The sequence below is a fragment of the Amphibalanus amphitrite genome, unplaced genomic scaffold (assembly GCF_019059575.1).
Source record: "Amphibalanus amphitrite isolate SeventyFive unplaced genomic scaffold, NRLGWU_Aamphi_draft 000894F_arrow, whole genome shotgun sequence".
Classification (NCBI taxonomy): domain Eukaryota; kingdom Metazoa; phylum Arthropoda; class Thecostraca; order Balanomorpha; family Balanidae; genus Amphibalanus; species Amphibalanus amphitrite.
The window spans coordinates 148030-173479 of record NW_024882388.1 but is presented as its reverse complement, the minus strand read 5'-3'; the positions used below and the strand labels follow the sequence as shown (position 1 = coordinate 173479).

At 55.2% G+C, this 25450-nt stretch overlaps 4 protein-coding genes across 4 annotated transcripts in view; 1 reads left to right on the top strand and 3 right to left on the bottom strand.

Moving 5' to 3' along the window:
* Positions 1–467: 467 nt before the first annotated feature.
* On the top strand, positions 468–20438 carry LOC122367744 (RING finger protein nhl-1-like). Its single transcript, XM_043341101.1, has 11 exons — positions 468–736; positions 9078–9235; positions 10102–10260; positions 10517–13321; positions 17219–17391; positions 17642–17878; positions 18216–18375; positions 18742–18959; positions 19266–19399; positions 19613–19694; positions 20146–20438. The coding sequence occupies exons 2-10, from the start codon at positions 9101–9103 to the stop codon at positions 19690–19692; spliced, it is 4101 nt and encodes a 1366-aa protein (XP_043197036.1). The 5' UTR covers positions 468–736; positions 9078–9100; the 3' UTR covers positions 19693–19694; positions 20146–20438.
* On the bottom strand, positions 2116–5407 carry LOC122367745 (alanine--tRNA ligase, mitochondrial-like). Its single transcript, XM_043341102.1, has one exon. The coding sequence runs from the start codon at positions 5323–5325 to the stop codon at positions 2407–2409; it is 2919 nt and encodes a 972-aa protein (XP_043197037.1). The 5' UTR covers positions 5326–5407; the 3' UTR covers positions 2116–2406.
* Positions 20439–20714: 276 nt separating the features above from the next.
* LOC122367746 (choline transporter-like protein 4) lies at positions 20715–24047 on the bottom strand. Its single transcript, XM_043341103.1, has 2 exons — positions 23041–24047; positions 20715–22703 (listed from the first exon to the last, which is right to left on the bottom strand). Exons 1-2 carry the CDS (start codon positions 23815–23817, stop codon positions 21087–21089), a joined length of 2394 nt encoding a protein of 797 aa, XP_043197038.1. The 5' UTR covers positions 23818–24047; the 3' UTR covers positions 20715–21086.
* A 195-nt stretch (positions 24048–24242) lies between these two features.
* The window catches only part of LOC122367742 (centrosomal protein of 290 kDa-like), a 39328-nt gene continuing 38120 nt past the window's right edge, over positions 24243–25450 (bottom strand). Inside the window, exon 39 of the mRNA XM_043341100.1 lies at positions 24243–25391. The gene's annotated coding sequence lies outside the window, so the exon portion shown is untranslated. The remainder of the gene's footprint in view (positions 25392–25450) is intronic.

Here is a 25450-nt window from a genome sequence, read left to right as displayed (position 1 = left end):
TTCAGAAGTTACATGACTGAACCGGTTAATAATCTTCATGTTCGCAGTAAAATCGAATGCCTACGTTTAACAGCGGACCTAAGAGTGATCCCTTACGTACACTACTGTCACGTCATACGGCACCAATCATCCGTTGCTGCTGCCGCTCAGCTGCGGTTCAAGCTCTGCCAGTAGCCACCGGGGCGGGCCGGCTGTAGCCACCCCGCTAAAGCCGCCGCTGGCCCGCTCCGGCCCAGCTGTGGTAGCCGGTAATACGGCGGGGTAGCCACCACTCAGGCCCGGCTGTGGTAGCCGGTAGCACGGCAGCTGCCCGGCAGTAGCCACCCCGCTGATGTAGCCACCAGCAGGTAACACGGCAGGCTGAGGTAGGTATCCAGCAGCCGCCGCGCCGACCCGGAGGTAGCCGGGAACACGGCGCCCGGGGCGGCGGCCGACGTGGCCGCGGGTTAAATTTAGTCCCGCTCCCTGAGCCGGTGGTGATCAGCTCCCGGCGGTCGGCACGCAGTCGGCGCCTGCTCTCAGTGACACACACACACACACACACTGCCTGCCACCGCACACCCGCCGGACAGTGGAGTAATAGACGACCGAGACACCCACCGGAGTGCCTCGCTGGCAGGGGACGGCTCCGGGCGGCCCTGCCTGGCAGTGGCGCCATTTGAACGGCCACACTCTGCCTGCTGAAGTGTGGGAAGACGGTGACTACCGCCAACGCTGCAGGATAGTACTAACACCGGTAAGACCCAAGTATCGTCAATAACGGCGGAAATTTTGACCTTGCAATAAACTGTTGTAAGAAATATTACCAAGTTGCATTCATATGAGAGAGCGCTTGTTTGAGGCTTATAATGATACAGTACCTATAATGATGAAGGAAAACCGAAAGCCTCATAATAATGAATGTATTCTAAATTATGACCGAGAAAAAAGAGATTACAGTTAAGAATACCTACAGTCATTATTATGAGGCTTCGGTTTTCTTTCATCATTATAATTTGCATTCAGTAGACTTAAAACGTTCTTTCCAATTACTTAATTCTATGCTTACGTTTATGGCGTAGATGCGTTGAATCGTTTTCCGAGCTTTTCATGGACTATGTATTATCGCTCCGCACGTTTTTAATGGTCACTCTGACGGCGGTTACGATTGACATACCGTCGTCCGTTCGCGGATAAAGAAACGTTTTCAATAAAATGTTCGTTTTTGTTCCCTACATATAGGTATTCCGATCCTCGGTGATCAGTATTTTGGAAGCTGCAATCTAGACTTTTCTACAACTCGAACTTTTGTACCTCAGTAGCTAGACCTCCACTACGCATAGGTGTCAGCGTCTCACTATTCTGCAGCCCTTACGCTCATCAAAGATCCGTATCCGGACTTGGTCGCCAGGCTTATACGTGGGCTCCCTTACCCTATGCCTCAAGTCATACGCCCGCTTCTGGACACGTTGGCTGTCACGTAAAGTTTCATGGGCAGCTCTGAGCGTGCCAGCCACTATACGCATTTTCTCGTGGATGCAATCCTCCGAATTTTTTGGGTTACGTGCGCAGAGATAAGCTGGGAAACAGGAGAATTCACATGTCGCATAAAATTCAAAAAAAAAAATATGGGGAAAATCCATGAGACGACGACACCTCATTATTCAAAGAAAAAATACAGCAGGTAAATGTGCTCCCCAGTCAGAACCATAAGTTGCCGATAAAGTTCGAACTTCGAACCCTACGCTTTATATCTCTATGACGCCTTTCCAACTTCCCGATAGACTCGTGGTGCGACCCAGTAGCGTGTCTCCTACCTACACCCCAAAACCTGCACAATTCTGCCACTTTCTCGCTTTTCATATTGGCACCACATCAGTTTCGACTTTCGATACGCTGGGGAGGACTGAATGTCAAAAATGAGTGGATAGAGCATCCGTAATGTTATCAGCAGTTCCGGATCCTAATGGGTAATACGTAAGAAAACCAGTAAATTTATCGATGCACGTCAAAACTATAGCTCGTTTTTTTTTTTTCAAAAGGACTGGCTCCAAGTCGCACTTCGCAGCACCATGTGAACTCATCTCCCGCGCGATATTTGTAAAATCGTCTGAGGCCCTGAATAAAACTATAGACTTCAAGCTCAAAAATCGTCTATTTTCTATGAGATCAGTTATATTTGCTACCGCCGTATGCGATCACCCTTTCCACGCCATCCTGAATCTAACAATACATGGCCTGGCCCAGAGAGGCTGCTGTCAGTGTGGCCATGACGGGCTCCTGTCGCTGGTTGCACTGCAGTCACGCCACTGGTAGAGCTGGCTGCGCAGTACGAGCTGTGGTGCTGGGTCTCAGCGGGCCGCCCGCTGTCGGAGCAGCTGCACCAGCAGCTCGGCCAGCTGCGCAGTACGAGCTGTGGTGCTGGTCTCAGCGGACCGCCCGCTGTCGGAGCAGCTGCACCAGCAGCTCGGCCAGCTGCGCCTCGTCGTCGCGGGAAAGTCGACTAGTGACATCCAGGCCGGCCATGCGCGCCGGCTCCGGCACCGGCACCCACTGGCATTGCACGTGGCCGGTGAGGTCGGCCAGCCAGTCGGCGGCCGACAGCGCGCCCGCACCGCCCTCCTGCGCGCCAGCCGGCACGGCGCACCGCACGGACAGCACGCCGCGACTTTGGTAGACGATGGCAGTGGGCAGTCGACGCCGCTTCAACAGCCGCATGGCCGGCACTGCGTACGGCCGCCGGCCCGCAAAGTGGTGAACGACGAACCGGCCGTCCGTCTCAGCGCGCTCCAGCGCCGCCAGCTGCCGCTCCATCAGAGCGACGTCCTGTTCCTTCTGCTGGGCCTTGCCGGCGTCCGACAGTGTGTCCAGCGCGCCGAGTAGGGCCATCTTCTCGCGGTAGGGCGCCTCCTCGGCCAGTGGGCGCGCCTCGGCGGCCGACATCTGGCCGGCCACCAGACGCTCGACGGCGTGCAGTGCGCGCGCTGCCGCCCGCTCGGCCTGCTGCGCGGCCGGGCCGGCCACGGCGCGCAGCACTCGCACGCCCAGGCCGGCGGCGCGCTGAGAGGTGACCCGGAACGCCGCCAGGTCGGCCGTGCTGAGCAGGTGGGTGCCGCAGCACGGCTCGCACGAGACGCCCGGCACGCTGACCAGCCGCACCGGGTCCGGATACACCTCGCCGGCCAGCAGGGTCAGCTGGGGCCGGCGCAGCGCCGTCTCCAGCGGCTCCGAGCCCACAGAGATGGGCAGCGCCGCCGCCGTCCACTCCTGCACCAGACGCTCGCACTCGCTGATCTGTTGGGCGGTGATGGCGCCCTGGTAGCTGGTCACCTCCAGCCGCAGACGGCGGCCGTCCGACGCGCTGGCCGTCTGCGCGGTGGCGGTCAGCACGTGCCGCAGCGCTGCCAGCAGCAGGTGCGTGGCCGTGTGGTGGCGCATACAGCCCAGTCGCCAGCCGGCGTCCAGCTCGCAGCGCACCTCCTGGCCGTCGGCCAGCCGGCCGGCCGTCACCGTGCCCTCGTGCAGCGTAAAGTCCCGGCAGCGCTGGGTGTCGGTCACACTGAGCTCGCCGCCCGGCCAGCGCAGCACGCCGCGGTCGCCGGCCTGGCCGCCGCCCTCCGGGTAGAAGCAGGTTCGGTCGAGCACCACAGAGCAGCGCTGGCCGGCGGCGGCGGCCGCCGCGCGGCCGCCAGCGCACAGCACGGCCAGCACACGGGCCGTGACCGAGGGCAGCTCGTACTCGCCGGACGCACGGCGCGTGTACTCGTACTTGGCTGCGTCGTCCGTAGATGGTAGGCCGAGCCGGCGCAGCAGCAGCGCGTCCGCCAGGTGCCGGCTGACCGGCGCCGCCTGACGACTGTCGGCGCGAACTTCAGCCAGACACGCCTGGAACGCCTCCACGTCCAGCTGGAGGCCCCGCACCAGCGCCACCTCCTGGAGCACCTCCTCCGACATGCCGTGCTGTGTGTGCAGCTGCAGCGCCAGCCGGCCGTCCAGGCGGCGCTCGCCGGCCGGCAGCGCGCGCCGCAGCTCGCGCAGTCCATCCACCAGTTGGAGACACTCGGCGGGCCCGACGCTGAGCTGCAGCAGCTCGGGCAGCTCGGCGGCGCAGCGGCGCCGCTCGCCAGCCGCCGCCGACACAGAGGCCAGCCAGGACTCACGCTCGGCCGCCAGGGCCGCCTTAATGTTGTTGCTCTGGAGATCGAACTCGGGGAAAGCGGGCCCCAGCATTTCAGCTACCCGGTCGGACAGCACGGAGAGCAGTCGAGGCGCGTGAAACGCGTTCTCACAGAGGTGCAGCGCCCGCCGCAGAACCCGGCGCAGCTTGTGATTGTCCGGCGGCACTGCGCCGTCGGCCAGCGTGACAGTCACCATGCGCGCGTGGTCTGCCAGCGTGCGGTAGGCGGTGTCCAGGCCGGTCCTGTCGGCGGCGCCGTATCGACCGCCGTAGGCCGGCGCGCCACTCGTCTGATAGATGTCGCTGAAGAGCGGCGTGAACAGGTCGGTGCCGTAGTTGTCGGGCACCTGCTGCAGCACGGCCGCCAGCCGCTCCAGCCCCATCCCCGTGTCCACGTGCCGCTCCGGCAGCGACGTCAGAGAGCCGTCCTCGTGGCGCTGGTGCTGGATAAAGACCAGGTTCCACAGTTCGGTGACGTCGCTGTGTCCGGCGTTGACGCGGTGGGCGGCGCCGCCGGGCCGCTGCAGGTGGTCGTAGTGCAGCTCCGTGCACGGACCGCATGGGCCCACCGGGCCCATCTCCCAAAAGTTCGCCTCACGAAACGGCAGCACGCGCTCGGCCGGCACGCCGATCTGTCGCCAGATGTCTCTGCACTCGTGATCGGGAGGCAGTCCGAGCGCCGGGTCGCCGGCGAAGTAGGTGACGTACAGATGCTGCGGGCTGATGCCGTACCCCTCAGTCAGCAGACACCAGGCCATTTGGCACGCCTCGCGCTTGAAGTAGTCGCCGAAACTCCAGCTGCCCAACATCTCGAAGAAGGTGTGATGGTAGCCGTCGAGACCGACGTCCGACAGGTCGTTGTGCTTGCCGCCCACCCGTACACATTTCTGAGAGTTGACGGCGCGCGGCCAGCGAGCCACCTCCTCGCCCGTGAAAATCGGCTTAAACTGATTCATTCCTGCGTTAACAAATGCTAACGTTTTGTCTTTCCTTGGTATCACAGGACTTGATCGAATAAACTTGTGGTTCCTCTCCTTAAAGTATTCAATGAAAGCCTGGCGAATCTCAGCTGCAGGCATTGAGTGCAATCTTGACCGGGGCTGGGTGAAGACCAGCTGGTGCAAAACCCGTGTCCAGCTCCGGTGCAAGCATCCCACCGCTGCCACCATGTCAGCGTCTCTCACTGATTCCGGCCGTGGGTTCGGCTTCGCCCGGCCCGCACCACACGCCGCTCCACACGCCTCGGACGCGGTTATCCGACTGTATTCCCCCGCCCGTCGCGCCGGCGCGGCGGCGCCTCAAGGCCACTCGACACGCAGAGGCGCGCCCAGCACCACATATTATGGGGGACACAACACTGAACAGGAAGATAAAAAGCTGGCGATTGCGATCGTTTCTAGCTTCGTGAAAAGGCGGTCAATATGTAAAATGGTCGTAGAGCGATATGCATCGCAAATCGGCTCCCGCCGAAGGTAGTTGGTAGCACTGCTGCTCCACGGCGTACACATTTCCTACCAGCCCATAGGGTTTACATGTTAAATGGCCTGTTTTCGGTGAACGATATCTCGGCCAACATTTGAAGAAATTGATGACTCTTAGTTTCAGATGATAGATCGACGAATTTTCTTTCGGCAATTCCTCTACCATTTTTCACGAAACCCAGCCGATCTTCTACGGCGTACAGGGTAAAGATTTATCTGCACGCCAGCACCCCCGACTCGCCTATCCGTCGGCGCGGCGCGCGGTCCTCTGTAGTCCAGTCGGTAGCGCATCGGACTACGGATCCGAAGGTCACAAGTTCGAATCTTGGAATCGTCGCGTGTTTCTTACTTGAATTTGTAGACTCTTGAATGTTTGAATAATCAATAATTGATGGCTATTCGAATGTATCTGCCCACTAATCGGCCTCCTAGAAGCTGTTATTAAAGAAATTTAAGAAATGAATGTCACGTGCGCGTCACGACTGCCTACCATTAGCGCTACCATATTTTAGTTCGAACTGTTTTTGCTAACTCCGACTACATATAGTAGGTTTGCTAGTAGTTATACTAGAAATTCCTACCAAAGTTCGTCCTACCCTTCACTCAATATACCCCATATACCCTGTCGTCGCACTCGCAAATAACCACTGATGGTGAGATTGTCTTGTCACGGCCGTTAGTGTCTGTCCCTGTCGATATTATGGGCTGCCGTTTTGTTCTGCCGACCAACGATTATCACCTGCCCAGGGGCGCAGCCAAGGGGGACACACTGGGCATTTGCCTGTTGCCCCTCCCAAATCTAGCAGGCGCCCTCTGGGAAGACGCCATCCACCTGGATAGCGCCTTCCAAGTTCCAAGATCATTTCAGAGCGCCGAAGGCGCCTTTCCAGCACTCTAGGCGCCCTCGACGGGCGCCAGGGCGCCCTCCTGGTCCGAAATTGGCGCCCTCACCACTTCATGCCCCCTCCGAAATTTTATCCTGACTGAGCCTCTGCACCTGTCGATCGCCTTTATCGTCGTGTCGACATGATCGGCGAATTAGCAGTGCACACTGTCGCCAGTGTCGACGGTTTATATAGCCTTGGTGTCGACCCTCGCCATGTCTAGCTTTTGAGCGTCGATAGCTGTTATTGTCCGGTTCTTTGTAATCTGTTGACAATCGGTATTTCGGCGACGGCCGAAATTATAATCTGTGGACATTTGTCGATGGCGCCGTTTTAACTTGTTGGTAGCCACCTTTCCGCCCGTGGTGATATTTAATTAGTATGTGGCCATTGTAAACGGCCGTTTTAATCGGTAGGGCGTAGACACTGTCAGCCGTTATAGCCGCACTCATATAGGCCACTCCGCTCGGCAGTTCATTCCCCTTCATTCCCCTGATCATCTGGTTTCTGGCAGTACTCGAGACAGGCCTCCGCCCTTCGGCCTCGTCACTACTGGGACAGTCGCCAGACCGTGACCCATGCGAGGCTGTCGCAAACGACGTCTTCCTGCTGGCTCAGTTTCATGGCTGTCACAAACACTGCGTGTAAACAAAATCGCCCGGAGGAAGCGCATCGGACCATGACGCTCGAAATAGCCGGCGACCTAAACCAGCCGAGGTGTCGGGTCTCGGCCCCGTGCTGGCATATGACGTCATCCGATGACGCAGGCTCACCCACATGGCTGGCATCGCGCTGAGCGAACCATCTGGAACGGGGACTGGGCAGTACCGGCGCTGGCTCGCCAACCCCTCCGGTCTCTGCACAGTGCGCCTGCGCGGTGACTCAGGGGATAGCTGAGCTGTTCACTGGGAGCTTCTGGCCATAGGGCGAACCGGCCGATGACGTTTACCGTTTAAACGTCTGCCAAAAGACGTCCGACATTTTAAATCGTTGCTCATCAGAGTGCTATGACCATGCAGTAAGGTGCTGGCCATTAACCCGCCTATGGATAGAAGATCGGGGAACAAAGAGTTTGCAGGGTTGCAAGGACTTTGCCATAAGCTCTTAAATTGGATGGAGATTTAGGATTTTTACAGTCCGAGCACCCTTGCTGATCGGTTCGGCCCCGTAGCGTTTCAGCCCCCAATCGAGATGGAACCTCGGGCGAAAAAAACACGAGCGTGTTGCTCTGAACATCCACGAAAGGGAACCAATGAAACCCCATTTTTAACCCGCGCCCCACTGGGGTCTGTGTATAACACGCCCTACTGGGGGGGGGGGGGGGCTATTCATAGCCCCCCCTCCTAACTCCGAAACTACTGGGCCGATCGTCAAAATTCAAACGATGTCTGATAGCCCCGGAAAAACTGTCGAGCGAAACCTAATTTCATTGACCTCGAGGTCACCGATGACGTCACAGGTCAGGTCAAAGTAAAAATTATTAGCACTTTGGCTTGTTCACATTTTGGGCTCTGGCCGCCGTCTTACAAGTCAGATCAGGCTCATTTTTGGTTTCCACACTCGTGAACAGATGTTTTAGATACCTTGAGGGTACCAAACTTGTACTTTGATTTTCAGGTCAGGGTCAGGTCATCACAGGTCACGAAAATATTATATCATGCGTCGGTCACGTGACACATGTTTTATGGTCCATTTAGGCCATAGATTTCGAATTTGATGTCGTCTGTGTCATTCGAGGTCATTTTGAGTCGAATTTAGCTTAGGTCAGGTCACTTTCAGGTCAAAAAAGGTCAAATTTTGAAGTTAAAATTTTTCAACAAAAAAGGTGTCTATTGGATGCAGTTTGAGCTCAGGAACACGATGGTGCCATTTATATTGGTGTACGATGTCAAATACGTACTGAAAAATTGATTTGAAAAATTAATAATTGTGAATTTTTTGCAATAATGCGTATAACTTGGCCATTTTTGAAGATATTTAGCTAAAACTTGCTAGAGTTAGTCATAATCATGCGTTCTGTCACATATATTCCGGTTTTTTCGAAAAGTCAAAAACTTTTTGAAAAAAATGTAAAAAGATAAATTTTGAATATTATTATATAAAATTTTCGAAATTTTCAAAATTTTGAAAATCCGAGATAGCAGTTTGATAGCGCGATGAATTCTGAGTCCTTTCATGCAAAGAAATTGGATCTAGCTTAAAAACTGAGGTCTTGGGAGCGATTGCCGTGGTTCAATGTTTTGCGTCGAAATCGGACGAACATGACGTCACTCTGACGTCATTTCCGGCCGACCTATGGTAGCTACGAAGTTCAAATTTTGACACAAGGTGTCAAATTGATGCAGCCGAAGGTACTGAAAGTTTGGCGTCGATCCGTCAAGCGGTTTGGAAGTTATTGCAGAAAAACGGGAGGGGGGGCTATGAATAGCCCCCCCCCCCAGTGGGGCGCGGGTTAACGTAGCAGGTAAAATAACCAGTCAACTGGTGACCTCTACTGACCTTGGGTGACCTTCCGGCATCCGTTTGTCACTCATATCGTCGTGTTCTTGGTTACAGATCAGAGAACCCTCGAGGTCAAGATGGAGTCGTTCGAGTCTCTTCTGACGTGCTGCATCTGTCTGGACCGGTACCGTAACCCGAAACTGCTGCCATGTCAGCACACGTTCTGCATGGAACCCTGCATGGAGGGGCTCATCGACTACGTCAAACGTCAGGTGAGTCAGGGTCAGGGCTCTCTGCAGATGGGAAGATTGTCGCCGCCAGCCGCCACCATTGCCGTATCGATGGACTTATTTATCCCGTGAGTCATGACCTTCCGTCCCCGCGAGACAGAGCCTTTGTCATGCTCGCTAAGTGACCGACTATCTCACGGAAGGCCACGAGTATCGGTGTGAAGGGATATAGCTTGATACATTGCCTATACAAATCCTATTTAAATGACTTGGAATGTTGACCTGACATGGTGGAGTCCCCGGTCAACGAAGTGAACTTCTGGGACAAAATACGACTCATAAATACAATGACCTCTGTGTGGCCCTGGTGACGTCATGTTTAGTCTGACCTACTGAACTACTCTGGGGGCCAGCGGCTGGCGTTGGTTCTGTGCTGGTGTGGGGCGGGCTGTCCACGCGCTGTGCCGTGCCGGCTGTCCGCAGCGCCGACCTGGTTGGCACAGGGACAGCGCCCCGAGGCGGGTTTGGCAGGGGCCCCAGACGCCTGACCCCCCGGCCGGCCCGGTCACGACACGTGTCGGTAGATTAGCGGAAAACCGGAACTCGCTGTGCTAGTTACATCGGGGAACAAGGAACTGTGTGCGCACATTTTATTTCGGATGCGAATCGATACCCTTTTCAGTTACCGAGTCCCGTTTGACGAAATCGGTTCACGTTTCTTTCCGTTTTCTTTGTTATAACAGAGAAGGCTGGATTGCATCACGCAATCAAACCTCCTTCGTTCCCTTCTTGTCCCCTTGTCCCATTTCGAAGGGCACGTGGGTATGACTATTTCGTGGAAAGGACTTTACAGATTGCATGGTGGAATTCTGTACCTCTATTGAAACGTTTATCGTTTATTTTTGCAGGTCAAGTGTCCAGAATGCCGGGCGGAACACCGGATTCCGTACAAAGGAATCCAGGAGTTCCCGAGCAATGTGACGATGCAGCGGTTTATCGACATGCACTCGGAGATATCGGGCGAACTGCCCGACCCAACAAAAGGCCAGGTCATGGAACGATGTCAGGTCAGTCCGCGTAACATACCTACCTACCTACCTGCCAGTGCATCTGTTATAAAGTGCGTATCTTCGGTGATTTTTTTATTTTTTTTTTCGGTACAAACCGCCCGTTTATTCCTAATGATCGACTTCCATAAATAAACCGTATAGGACAGAGTCTTTATTGCACTGATGTATCTACGCCAGCAAATGAACTGCCGCCTTTCATCTTATCGTTGCCCTATTCTTTTTAATTTACCGTTGTTTGGCTCTTCCTGTGCAGGTATGTAACGAGAAGGAATATTTGCAACCATGCGCTCACTGCGACAAGAAGATATGCGCGGAATGCAAGTCGGCTCACGTTGACGTTCTGAAGCGGGAGCTGACTCGCATCAACGGCCAGGTGCGGCGCGGCCTGCACCGACTGCAGGACATCTACGACGCCATTGACAAAAACGCCAGCACGGTGCAACAGAACTGCGTGGCCGTCCGAGAAGAGGTGGAAAACATCGGTCAGAGGCTCATCAAGGCCATCCAGGATCGCACCGAGTATCTGAAGGCGGAGGTCGACTCGCACATGGCCAATGAAGTACGGAATCTGAACACACTTAAGAGTAATTTGGAGCAAGAGATCGGCAACATAGAGAGTAACTCTGAGCTCGCTGAGAAGCATCTCAATGATCAGATCGAGTGGGATGATGCCGAGCTGACGGACGCCAAGGACATCTTCCTCAAGACGGTCGAGTTCATCCGCAACTTTGAGCACGAGATGCCGACGGGCGGCGACTCGCGGCGTCCGGTGCGGTTCTCGGCCGCCCAGGACCCCGGCTCCCTCAGCCGGACTCTGGAGCACTTTGGAGAGCTCAACATCGGGGCCAGCAAACAGCCGGCGATCACCGACGGCTCGAGTCAGGGTTTCGGCGGCGGCGGCGGGTTCCCGGCGCTGATGGCCCCCGGTCCGGGCGGGCCCGGTCTGATGCGCAGCAAGTCGGACCACCGGCTGGTGGCGGCGCTGCGACACCAGGAGGAGCGCGGGTACGGCTACGGAGACGAGTCGGGACGCTCCTCACCCGTCAGCCGGCGTCGGTTCGGCGAGCGGCCCGAGCGGAAGGCCAGCGACGCCGGTCTGCTCGGCGACGACCTCTCGTACGACGCTCCCAGCGAGCGGCGCCACAAGTACCGGTCGCGGTTCACCCGGCGCCACCTGGACGCCGACGATGACATGGAGAGCTACCGGCCGGAGCCGTACGCGGCGCAGGCCGACGCCTCTAAAGAGAAGAAGAAGGAGCGAGAGAAGGTGCTCGATACTGACGATGCGACAAAGGGTCCTATTAGTGGCATTGCTCGTATTCTCGACGTACCCAAAGTCATTCAAAAGGTTGTGGAGGCCGAAAGACCGAAGAAGAAAAAGGAAGAGCCAAAGAAAGAAGCTCCGGCTCCAAAGCCCGCGCCCGCTCCGGCGCCCTCGTCGGCTCCCTGGCGTCGGCAGAAGAGTGAGGATGACGAAATCGCTAAAATCAAGAAGATGAACCAGGAGGCTGACGCGCGATGCCAGCGAGGTGCTACTGGGGCCACTGCCGCTGCTGCGACAGCAGAGACCACACCCACCAGGACAGCGCAGCCTTCTGCGGAGCGGCGCACGTCCCAGGTCACACCGGCCGCCGCGCCATCAGCCCGACCAGCCGCTGGACGCGAGGAGCCGAGCAGCGAGGTGGACGAATCTCGGCGGCGCACCAGCCGGGCTGGCGGTCAGTCCGCGGACAACAGCCGCGGCGGTATCGCGGACTGGATTAACGAGCCGTTCGAGACTCCGAGCAGTCGTCGGTCCGCCCCGGCGCCCGCCGTCGCCCCGGCTGCCCCCGACACCTCAGCGGCGAGCGAGCAGCCGCAGCGCCGAGCCACAGCGCCGGCCAGACGTCCGTCCGTGTCGCAGAGCTCTGAGTCTCAGTCGTCTGAGTCGGCAGAGGAACCGAGCACCCCGGCCCGGCCCTCCCAGCCGCCGACCCCAGCGGCAGCGGCCCCTGTAGCGGCCACCGCTGCGCCGGAGCCCGTGGTCACTTCGCCTCCCGCCACCCCGTCCGGCGTCGCCACCGGCCGGCCGCGCTTCCAGAGTCGCTTCCTGGGCCGCGCCAGCACACCCAAGGCCGACGAGCAGGGAGAAGCGGAGACCAGCAGTGGATCTGACTCGGAAACGGACTCTGATACGGATACCTCGTCCGACTCAGATTCAGAGTCCGAGTCGGAGTCGGAGTCTGAGGCGAAGCCGGCACCTCGTGCTGTTGATCCAGTCGCGGCGCGCCCCGGCGTCGCGTCTCAGTCCGCTCGCGGAGCCGGCGCCCGCAGAAACACGGCTGACTCGGTGACCGCTGCCTCAGTCAGTTCTCCGTCAGTCGCCGGCAGACGTTCGTACGGCGACCCCAGCCCGGCGACCAGTCGCTACTCGAGCCGCTACGGCAGCGACGCGGAGCCGACGCCGCACGAGACGCGCTACGGCGAGTACGGCGGCGGACAGAGCAGCGCGCTGACGCGGGCGCGCACCTCCTCTGCCGCCGACACGCCGCCGCGCACGCACCAAGTGGAAAACAACTACGCGGCCTACGCGGCCAAGTTCAGCCGACCGGCGTCCCAGCGGCCCACCAGCAGCGACTTGGACTACTCGTCCGCCGCATCGCCACGCTATTCCTCATACACGTCACGTTTTTTAAACCGGAGTAAGAGCTCCGCTGCGCTAGACGCGCCGGAGGAGGCGACTCGCCCGTCGGGCGACTCGGTCTCCTCCGGCCCGGCCGCCGCCGCCGCGGGCGGCAGTCGAACTGATGGCACGTCCAGATATGCGTCCGCCCAGGAACGCCGATCTTGGCTTGCCCGCAGCGGGAGCTCTTCGGAGCAGGGTGACGAGCAGGAGCGCGGCTCGCGCGGCAGTCCGGCCGTGGCGCGACAGACCAGCGGCGACAGCGGTACGGACGGAGAGCCGGCCGGCGACTCGGCCACTGGATCACGGAACGAGGCGCTGAGCAGCTGGGCGCAGTATCTGAAAAACAAGTACGGCTACAAGAACAGCAGGGACCCCGGCAAGGAAACGAGCAAGGTGAGTCGCGGCGCCCCGGCCTGACCGTGACGAGGCCGCGCGCTGCTTATAAACTAATTTAGACGTGCTCATTGCAACATGGGTAATGAGTATCCTTAAAGTTATGCTTCTTGAGTAAATGTGATTTTCCGTCTGATTTTCCGCCATGCTCAATCAGCATGTCTATAAAAGTTTGCGGAATAAAGTTAAACTTTATGAAATGTGACAACCTTTTGGTATCTCCAGTAGGCTATGCTACGTCAGTTTTCCTTTTAACGCGGCTAGAAATTCGCTGTGCTTGCGGCGACTGTGAGTTCACAAATGTGGACATTTGACGGCCAAATGAGAGACGGATAATTTCCAGTTACGTAGTGAACTTCTTGTTTGAAAACACGTACAGGGTTGGGCAGATAAATTGGGACAAAATACATATTTGCATTCAGAACGCCGTAGCTTAGAAATTTGTAAACGTAGGCATTTCAAATTTGGATCACATATTGTCACACCAATTTTACACATTTATCACCAAATATGATCACTGTGGTCCACCTGCATCAGTCCTTATCGGTGCCTGGACTGGCCGCACGCGCGGCGAGATCTCCCTTCTGAAATGGCTCGTAATTGTAGCCAACTGGCACTGCTGAGACTCACCACAGTCACATGGGGACGTTCGTTAGACTCGGCCGCAAAAACGCCCCAGCAACCAGAACTTGTGTGGGCTGAGGTTTAATGAGGGAGGGGGCATTTAGCCTTGGGTACAGTTTGCGGGATCCTCCGTTTCAGGAGATTTTGTATTTAATTTACTGTATGCCGGGGAGCTGACTCCTCGAAGAGCATCACTCCATGCAGGATGATGCCTTCTTCCATCTTGTTGATTCGAACTGCCGGAATAATGGTTAGGTACGCTGTAAGGACGAACCTCCTCCCGATTCCGTAAAATAAGGGGGCCCCACGTGGCCCTCAGAAGTCACCGAGTGGAATGCCATCACCGAGGTCTGCTGCATGCTTTTTGGAACTAAGATCACGTCTTCTGGGCTGGTTGCGATGTTTCATGGTGTTTGCGGTTGTTCATAATATGTTCGGTTATGGGGATACCATCGTCGAAAAAGACCTGCACGTGCTTGCTCGCTTCTCCAAAGCCCTTCAAGAGGAAACAATCTTTTTAACGTCACAGCTGCTTCAACATCTATGTTAACAGGTCGATATGCATCAATGCATAAGAGTACATGTTTGAGGTGCTGGTATATCGCTTTCTCATGGCGCGGCTACCTTCGTTGTAAGCTCGCGCCACTGTTTTCGCGAGGATCCTCTGATTTAACTGAATTTTGCCTTTTAGCCCCCCTGGAAAACCGGGGGAGCGGCCGGTGTCAATGCAATAAGTATGTAAGGATGAGTCAACATCTTCTCTTCCTCCAACGTTTACGTCTGTTCGATACACACTACTTTCAGCCATTTGATGGAGCATAATTAGAGTATTGGCATGCATGTGGGCGCGGACTAAGTTGATAGTGACTTGCTTAAGCCCACGTTCTGTGATCAGCCGATTCAAAATTACAACGCAACCTGCATTACATCGAAAAGTATTCATTAGCCTATATTTACGTTCAAAAATTATCTTCATCACTCAAAAAATAATCGTTTTAGAGGAAGTTGAAATTTGTCCCAATTTATCTGCCCAACCCTGTATCACTGTTTATCTAGATCTGACTCTAAAATATTACAAACTTGAAATAAAAATATTCCTCCAGACTCTATATTGATGACGTCCAAACGTGCTGTCAAGATTCTTTGGCTCCTAGGCCTCTCATAAGATAGATGACAGAAATGCATGCGCATTAGTGAGCTTTAAGTGCCCTTTTTCGTAAATGTCCGATATAGTTATCTCTCCACCCCTCTGCTGTCCCGTGAAATGCCCGCTAAGCCGCTTTTAAATCTAGTGTCCGGGAACAGCTTAGTCGAGCAGCGCCCACCGTCAGACGATATTTGAAATATGACGCATCAATATTAGTTTGGCTTCTGAGCCAATGCCGGTCCCGTTGAGACGCGGCCAAGAGACGGGCCACCCAGGCGCTCAGACAGTCCCTCCGAAGGGCTATGCTCCCTGGAGCTGCCCTCTACCGGCTGTCTTGACGTCTGGTGGGGTGACCTATGTACCGGGAAATGTGATCAAAATTTAAGGATGGTGAAGGGCTGGTTCTGACGATAGATACAACGGATGAGGCTAGTAACTCGCTTACCTCCGTAGCTACTAGTTACCCAAGCTTTAGCTCGCTGACGCTGCACGTTAGTAGTGAAATAGGCGCCACATCAGGAGGCATACCTGCTGTAGGGTATGCTCAGTAGGGTATGCTGTTATTACATCTAGCTAGGCGTCGGTAGTTTTCCCCATAAAGTAGACCTCAGTGCTGCGGCATTGACCCACGGCGAGGGTCCGCTCGGCGGCGCCCGTTCAGCCCCCGTCCGGCGGTTTCAGGATCGGCCCTGGTGGGTGCGCCAGTAACATTAGCTCGCTGCCCTGTCGCCCGCGTACGCCGCCTCGCCGACCGCTGCCGCCCGTCACTCCCTAAATCATTACCGCACCTTTGGCTAGATCTCTGTGGATCCCGGTCGCACCTCACGGTTGCAGCAAGTGAGTGCCCGCGCGAGCGAGGTTGGTGGCGTGCTCTGTGGCTAACCTGACCGCATGGCTTGGCTCGGCTGCTGGGCTACCGGGCGGCGGGCTGACCCGTCTTCCTGCTCTGGCGGAAACGGTTACCCTGTCAACTGGCCAGGGCGCTTCTGATTTCCTCACCCGCATGCTGGATACTGGAAAGGTTTCAATGAGTTTTTTAAAATGTGCACAGAAGTGAATCTGTGGACAGAACGATTTTTGTTGTGTGGATTTATTATTGTAAATAAAAATGCCTGTTTACGGTCAGTCAGAACCGACCGATACATATGGTGGAGGAGTGTTGAACTTTCAAGCTTTTATCTACTTCGAAGATATACAACGGCGAACTTCGAAGCATATTTTTACTCGATCTGTATGTATGCTAGCAGATAATATGTTAGACGCCTCCTTTCTCTTGTTGCTGGTATCGGAATGACTCAATACCTTACCGTATAATACCGTTCGGGCCGTTTCCATGTACTTTATTAATTACACACAGCCATTGTATATATTTACCTTTTGCCGTTCTAACTTCCATATCACATTCTACACTGTATGGGCAGCACGGTTCTGTGGCTCTTGAGTGATTTTTGTATCAGTAAGTCACGCCGAGTGACTTCTGTGCACCGTCTATTTTCCGTCGGGACCGGGATTGCATATAACCGAGGTCTGGGACAACGTACTGACGACGGCTTCGGGAAGGTTGACCTTCGGTGAATTGTGAGGCGACTTAAAATCATAGGAATACGAAATCTGATTTCGGCAAGTTTTCAAACGCTATCCAACCGTAATATTATGTCATGCGACCTGGGAAACGAGCTACTACGTAAGACGTTTCACTTGAGTGAATTGCTGGCACTGCGTGTGGGGTGTGATATTCATGAATGGACTTACAGTTTACTAAAACGGATAAATACTTATACCTACCTATTTCCATTTGTTCTAAAAAAAATGGCATCCTGCTTTAGAGTCAGATCTTTAGATTGGATGTTGGAATGCCGAATTTGTAGCATCACAACCCTCAGCAGTCGCGGGTCCAGTTTTGCTGAAAGGTGTGTTCATTTATCCATTCGCCGCCAGCCCGCTTAGAGAGCCAAACTAAATATGTAGAACGGCACGGTTAGTGATAGAATCAAGGCCAAAGGTCCAGGGTAAACTATCCCTCGCCGATCTGGGCGCCCACCGTCGGCCTGCGGCTGTCTCTCTCTGTTACCTATGTTGGAGTGCCGACTCTGTCCGTTCTGTGACTGTACCGCTGACACCCCCAGGTGATTCCTCGCAGTAAGTCTTCCCACCTGGTGAGCCTGCCGGTGGGCCAGCTGTACGGCGACATCAACACCGACCGAACCACCACCTGCCAGTCTCCGCCGACCTCGCCCATCTTCGCGGGGAGTCCGCTGCTCGGACCCCGCTCACAGTACCTCCAGAAGGGACGCCTCAAGTAAGGAACGCGTATTCCTGGGACTCGTAAAAACGCGTGTATGGATCAGCAAACGATGTGGATAGCACAGAGCATGTTACTTGTTTAGTGTTAGAGATTCGGCCTCGCACAACATATGCTGCTGCATCAGGTAGTTTGGTATTCGTAGCTCTTTGCACAAAATCAGTGACCTTTTGAAAGCCTTTGTCTCATAAAGCAGCGCGAACTATCGCGTCTCCCCTGTTGTGCTGAGCTCCAGGCGTCGTTGCAGGTTCAAGCTGGGCTCCCGCGGCGGCGGTCCGGGCTGCTTCACCTGGCCCCGCGGCATCGCCGTCGGGCCCGACAACTCGATCGTCGTGGCCGACAGCAGCAACCACCGCGTGCAGGTGTTCGACCAGCAGGGCACCTTCGTCAAGGAATTTGGCCAGTACGGTAACGGGGAGGCCGAGTTCGACTGTCTGGCCGGCGTGTCAGTCAACCGGATCGGACAGTTCATCATCTCCGACAGGTCAGCACCGACCAGAGCTACTCTGAAGAGTTTCTCTAAACAGCATGCGGCATCATCTGCGCTAGAATATTTATATTTTAGAAATCTGTTTCTGTATTCTATCAAGAAGCATTCAGACAATATCAACCGTTTACGATTTAGACCGGTCGTATGTCCCCGTCTGGTGTTCTATGGCCTCAAGTTTATGATGAGACTTTTCTTTGAACTGTCTAAAGGTATGAAATTTCATCTCGGATCGCCGTTAAAATCTTACAGCCAGGGTCATGACGATAATTACGATCACCAAATCTACCTCAATTACCGAAACTCTTCTCACCAGTTACATTTCTTTCCAAAGGTATAACCACCGTATCCAGATATTTGACCCGTCGGGCCGGTTCCTGCGCTCGTTCGGCCAGAACGGTACCATGGAGGGCCGCTTCAACTACCCGTGGGGAGTGACCACGGACGCGCTCGGCTTCATCTACGTCTGCGACAAGGAGAACCACCGCGTCCAGGTACAGGAGACGGAGGGAGACGGGGAGACGGGGAGAACCACGGTTAGACGGGGAGAAGTACAGCTGTGGGGGGGGGGGGGGAATACCGCGTACAAGTACGGGTTGACGGGAGAACCATGGGTAGACGATCAGAACCACCATGTCCAGATAACGCCGGCTGTCCTCTCTGTTGGTCTGTCTCCCTTCACTCTTCGCCTCCACCCAACCACCGAACAGTAATGGCCTGTCCACGGCGTTTTTATCGCAACGCGGACAACTTCGTAAGGTGATCGTCGAACTCCTGGCGTTATGGTTGTTACAGCGAGTACCGCTGACTGACAGTTTCCTCCGTCTAACTCCCTCCTGACTGCTCCCTCTGCCCTGCAGGTCTTCCAGTCGGACGGCACGTTTGTGGGCGCCATCGGCTCGGAGGGGCACACACCCGGCCAGCTGGCGCACCCGCACTACATCGCCGTGAGCGCCACCAACCGGGTGGTGGTCACCGACAGCAACAACCACCGCGTTCAGGTGTTCGACGTCAACGGAAAGTGTCTCAACACATTCGGCGGAGAAGGCGGCGAGGAGGGCAAGTTCAAGTTCCCCAGGTGAGCCGCCGGGCGGGCGGGTTACACAGGGTAGCTGTGCACGGGTGAGGGTTTATAGAGGAATGGGAGGTTCAGAGGAAGCTGGAATGATGTTGTTTTTGTGGTACGGATAAAAAGCCCGTAAAATAGCCGTGCGCCTTTTCACAAGGGATGTCGCACATCAACTCAACGCTGATTATGGATAATCACACTCTCACTGTTTTTGGACGGGATAGTGATCCTGTTACCTCCCATAATCAACCTCTGATTGTGTCCGATGTACCCTTTTATCGGTGACGCTGATGTTTTTTTTTTTCCGACCGCCAGGGGTGTGGCCGTCGACGACCAGGGCTACATCATCGTCGGCGACTCTGGCAACAACCGGATCCAGGTGTTCGAGCCGGACGGCACGTTCCTGAAGGCGTTCGGCTCCTGGGGCAGCCAGGACGGAGAGTTCAAAGGTGAGCTAATGATCCTAGTTGGTGTGAGAGAGACTTACAATTGCCGAGCTTCTGTGGACGACTTCGACTTACAGCTAGCTGTGCTGTGAACGTTTGTGTTACCTAGCGGTTGCCATTACGGGAAACAATATAAAAATTAGGCTGTTACGTGTGTCATCTGCAGCGTTATTATCAGCCTGGTGTTGACCTCTCGGTGTTTCTGATGTGTTTCAGGCCTGGAGGGCGTGGCGGTGATGACGAACGGCAATATTCTGGTCTGTGACCGCGAGAACCATCGCGTGCAGGTGTTCTAAAGGTAAACACTACATACACCTGCTGACACTGGCGGCAAGCTGGGAGGGCGGGAGCTTGAGACGAAACGTTACTGGTAACGTCTGTTTAGTTTTCGGATGGTTTTCAGAAGCTCTCAAGGTATTTAGAAACCATCCGAAAAGAAAGATAATTAATCTTTTTGATGCGAATAATGAAGGAGTAATAGGGGTTTAAAGCAATTACACATGTTTATGGTGCTATGGTCATTTTTGGCACGCCATTTTCGTATTTTGGGTGTGCGTTGGCAAAATGAGCTTTGTTTATGGGACTTCGACTCGCACAAAGAAGTAGCAGTCATGTGAAGTATGTTTCTGAAGCAGACTTGTTCTGGCTGCCGAATGAGCAATAGCCCGCTTTCATGAATCATGACGCACGTCTCCCGTTTGTTAGCTCGTCTCCTTATCTGTTCACTAACGCTGAGCGTTTATTTCCAGCGCGCTGTTGTTCTCGTCGGTCTCCCTAGTCGCCAGATGCGCCGCCAAGTTAACCGCTACCGGGTAGGCGCCGCGCTGACTCATCTCCAGCAGCTGAGCCACTAGTCAGAAACTCGTGTACCGCGGTCGCAACGTTATATAATACGGATTCGGTTACAGTGCGACGGCAGAGGTGTAACAGTGATAGCTACGACGGGACGGCGGCAAGCGAGCTTTGTTTAACCACTGGTGATCTGTATGCAGTTCGTTCAAATGAAAGTGTTATTGATAAATATATGACATTAACTCAAAAAGTATTCTATGTATGTCCATCTGACGATCGCCGACATTACATGGGCCATTCCAGTTTCAGCAGGGCCGCGGTCCCCGACGCCCCAGGGCCACGACCCAATTAGGTGTTTCCATCGCGATGCCAGACGGTTACAAACGTCCGTTTATCCATTCCACAGTCTCCTAACACAGATAATCACCAATGCCACACAAAAGCTGCCCGGGCGGTATTAGAGGTGCTTCGCCATGGACCCAGAATTGGCTGGCTTTTAGCTATATCAGCAATTAACACGACATACTTTTTGCTTTAAACATATATTTGATAAGACGATTTTCTGTTATGTTTTGGACAAAGGACTAGAAACAACTCCCTCGATGCCCCGGAGTCTCACTCCAGAGTAGGTGTTGATCGGCAAAAGCCCAAACCACTTTGCCATACCCTACCGTCGTAAAGACGTCAAGGCGTCTGGAAACTGTAGTATATCGTTCGCTGAAAACGTATGTTTTTGCGTTTTCGTTAGATCCCTGTCGTTGACCCATCGGGGCTCTAATGTTCCATCGTCTCTGGCTGCCCAGAGAGCCACAGTGGACCACCCGTTCTGACCGCCGTTTCCTTGTCGCCACATCCCGAGGTCTGTTCCCATAGAGAGCCGGTCGCCGCTGCTGGCCGGTCAGCGGCCGCTGCGGGGGATCGAGGGCAGCGGCGTGGCCGGTGTGAACGGCCTCTCCACCTCCCCCGGGTGGATGAACTGTCCGGGCGCCTGTGGCTGCTGTTTGGGCTGCGACCAGAAGTCGGAGGGCGGGCGGTACGGCTGGAGGCCCGGCGGCGGCCCGGTCACCGGTCCCTGAGGAGGCGGCTCCCCGGCGCCGGGAGTCGGCGGCGGCGCGCCCGACACACCCAGCGCCTTGGCCAGAGAGCGAGACATGGCGTACGGCCGCGCCGCGCTGCCGTCGTTCTCGTCCAAATCCACCATGGCGCAGTAGAATATCGTGTCGACGCCCATGGCGAACACGGAGAATGCTGTGCCGGCCACGGCGTAGGCGATGAGTCCGCTGAAGACTGCCGGCAGCAGCCAGGGCACTGGCTCGCTGAGCGCCGCCTCCATGGTCCAGTGTACGAGCAGCACGCTGGCGGCCACCACCAGCAGCCGGCTGAGCCACAGTACCAGCGCCGTCACAGAGTCGGCCACCGCCACCCGCGCCAGGTTGCGCATCACCACGGCCAGGCCGCGCTGGCCGGCCGCGCACAGACCCACGCTCTCCAGAGCCGTGACGATGTAGGCGCGCCGGTTGATGAACTGGATGACGTTCTCCACACACCAGAAGCAGCACTGGCAGCAGGAGACCAGACAGCCGGCCAGCCGGCCGCCGCGCTTCTCCAGACGGGACTTGAGCCAGGTGAGGGTAGCGCGGCAGACCTTTACTATGGAGATGAGTAGTGATCCGAAGGCAGCTGTGCCGCTGTGAAATATCAACGCCAGCACATAGGCCCGCAGGGGTAGTACCAGACTAAAGCTCTTACTAGTGCTGAAGTACCACGTCGAAAAGGCTATGGCCACGACGATCTGGTTGATGGCAGCCACGAAGCAGACGCCCCAGACCAGAGCGAAGGCGTTGTAGGCGTACAGTCGCAGGTTCTGTGTGCTGGAGCAGGTAGCGTTGGGGCAGACCTCGCCGCAGCGGGCAGCGAATTCGCCCGGGAAGCAGATGTCGCCGGTAGCGTACCGGTCGCACTGGTCGCACTCACCAAACACGCGCCACCGGTGCGGGCTGCCCATCAGGAACACCAACACCAGCACAAACAGCAGGCAGACGAGCAGCTGCAGCGCGAAACTCAGCACCGGCACCAGCAGCACCGTCAGCATGTCGCCGATGGCGGCGCTGCACTGCTCCAGGATGGCCACGGCCAGCACCAGGCGGCGGCGCAGCGCCAGCACCAGCACCAGGTGCAGCACCAGCAGACAGCCGGCGGCCACCGACAGACCGAGCCACAGGTTCGGGTTCTCCTGCAGCGGCACCTCCTTGCCGTCCGGCGGCGCGGCGGCCGTGTCGTTGGCGGTCGGCGGCGCGGCGCACAGCTCGGTGTACTGGTGCGCGCAGATCGCCGAGGCGGCCGCCAGCAGCACCGCCACCGCCGCCAGCACCAGCACCACGATCGGGCCGATGAAGCAGCGCAGCAGCAGCACCACCAGCAGCGCCAGCACCAGCGGCGTCACCAGGCTGACGCACGTCAGACCCGCCAGGTGGACGCCGATGAAGCGCATCTGACGGACCGCCTCGGAGGCAGCCTGCCGGGGACCGAGGGGAGGCGTCAGAACACCGGGGGACGTATCAGTCGCATACCACTCCCGTGGGTGTCGCAGGTATAGTGTCGGAGCGATCACACACGACAAATGACATAGAGTACATTAGGTTCGGTTAGCGAAGTATGCTTAAGTGGAGATCCCAAGGGGATATTGGTTGTAGGTTGTTTCAATTTACAATAATTCGGAGTGCAACACTCACATAGTAATAAGATATGCTCTACAATGAAAAATACAATAGCCCCGTCTTCCTTACTGAGAAATTGACCTAGAGCTATCACCGATAAACTTCCCTTGTTGGAATAGCCCCGTTAGTGCTTACCTTCAGCACGCGTTTGGTGATGGAGTCTCCCTCGCTGGTCTCGGGCGACTCGGGCAGGGTGACGTTCACCGGCTGGGTGGTGTTGGTGTCGGTGCCCACCGTGCCGTTGGTGCTGGGGGCGGGGCCCGGCTCGGCCGTGCTGTTGTCACTGGTGACGTTCGCGGCCAGCGGCGCCATCAGCTGGATCCGCTGACTGAGCAGGCGCGCCTCGGTGCCGGCCAGCCGCTGGTTCATCTGACTGGACAGCTGCTGCAGGTGGCCCACCGCCTGCTCGATGTCTGCCGGCAGACAGCGGCCGGCCACCGGCCTCGAGCGCACGTACCAGGGCGCGCAGTGGTAGCCGTCCACCAGCCGGCCGTACGTCAGGCTCGTGCGGTTCACACCCGGCAGGCAGTAGCGCAGCTTCGCCTTCAGGTGGTCGGTCACCCTGCCGTCGAAATCGGCGCCGGCAAGCATCGCCGGAACGGCGCCGAAAAAGTACGAGTCCGGGCACTCCTTGACGCACATCTGGGGAGTTGCGCACCCGAAGATGACCGCTGATGAATGCGCGCACTTCGTCAGGTCAAAGAAGATAAGGTTGGGCTTCTTCTCGACGCCTTTGTCCACGCCGCAAATGTCGCCGTTGCTATCGGACGGCATGGCAAAACGCTTGATGGAGCCTTGCGACATCGCAATACCGGCAACTACCACCCAGCCGACTAAGAACCCAGCGAACAGGACCAGACACGGGATGTCCGTGCAGCTTCGCCGGCGAGAGATGGGAGATTCTACAGCCATGCTGCTGGGCTTGGGCGGACGTTCAGGGTTAACGCTCCAAGCTTAATGCTTCTGGAGAGCGTGATGCAAAAGTGAAACGAATCATGTTCGATTATTCCCAAAGGAAGATGTCATAAGACACTGAACGGATAATTTTGATTAGGAATAAATCGCCTATGCCATTCCCGACATACCCTGATTCTCAGCAAATAGAGGTCACGGCGGTCACGGCGGTCAGTGGGTTGATTTTTGCTGGCCCAGCTCGTGCAGTGGTTGTCAGTGAACCCGCAGTCACTATCGTATATCCCACACAATCGGCTATAAGAAATTTGTAGCATTGTGTTTCAGGCTTCCAGCACTATATATGGCCTTGCTTCCATCAGTGCATCAGTGCTTGCAGACCAGGTGTAACGATATTGAGCTTATCCTTGATAAACCACGAACGATTTAGAGTGCCTGTAGTCAGTGTATTCATTACGCCAGAAAGCTAGTGGTGTATGAAGAGAAGGCAAACATGCTCGAGTGGACGGTGTTGTTACAGAAGGCACACAAAAAACATTCTTTTCACACTTACGAATACACAATGTCCAATGGGTGTCTGAGCCACCAGATTCAGCTAACCATTGCCTAAAACAGCCTTTAGGAATAGCAGCACTCACATACGCGAACATTTACTACGTGCCGATTTTGCATTAAGTGCCATTACTTTACTGCGTGAGTAAGGAAATTCCACGAGCGAGACATAAGCAAATAACATTGATAAATAGGCCAAGGATAAATAATAAATACCTACACATATTCATTTGATGCAACTTATAAAGCTATTTAACTTACGAACATGAGATCAACAGAACGTTTATGTTATACATAAATCATCATTTATGAATCACCGCACACAAATTTAGGCGAGCTGGATTGGACTAAACTCTAAATAATTAAACGTCTACATTGTCGACTCGTCATAAGATAAAAGTCGTCGTGACTAGTTTTAACACAGCACATGAATCAGAACACGGCACATCCATGTAATACAGAGCCCTCAGTGCAAAACCCTGGAGCTGACTAGTTCCGTTTCCGTTTTCGTCCTGCTTGCTGTGGGAACCCCATAGGACGCACTGGGTTCCCATCGACACACACCGCACACATGATGAGGTGATGAAGATTATGCGAAAACGTTCATTTCATTCGCATAAAATTTCGTCACATATTAGGAAGGGATACAAAAAGAGAAAACTCAAAGTCAGACTCGTTAAAAATGAAACTCATCCCTCCACGAATGCATAAAATAGGTCGGCGAGCGTATCGAAAGAAAAAAGATCATAATCCGACCATAGCTTCAATATTTTGATGATATCGATGGTCGATGACCTTTCAACTTATTTTCAGTTGTTGAAAACAACCTTTCAACTTATTTTTTCAGATCACATAACCTAGTTTACTAGCGCCAAACAAAGAATACATCAGCCGATCATGATGGCATAGGAAGCTGGAAAAGAGGCTTCAAAAAGACTTATCGATTTCAAGCATTCACATTAATTGGCAGTGTTGGTATTGTATGCATAAGTCTGAGACCTCAACATATACGAAGACTAGCACTGCCGCCCGGAGGTAAAGAAGCATAACTCGATTTTGGCCGAAAATGCGTTTTTGGTAT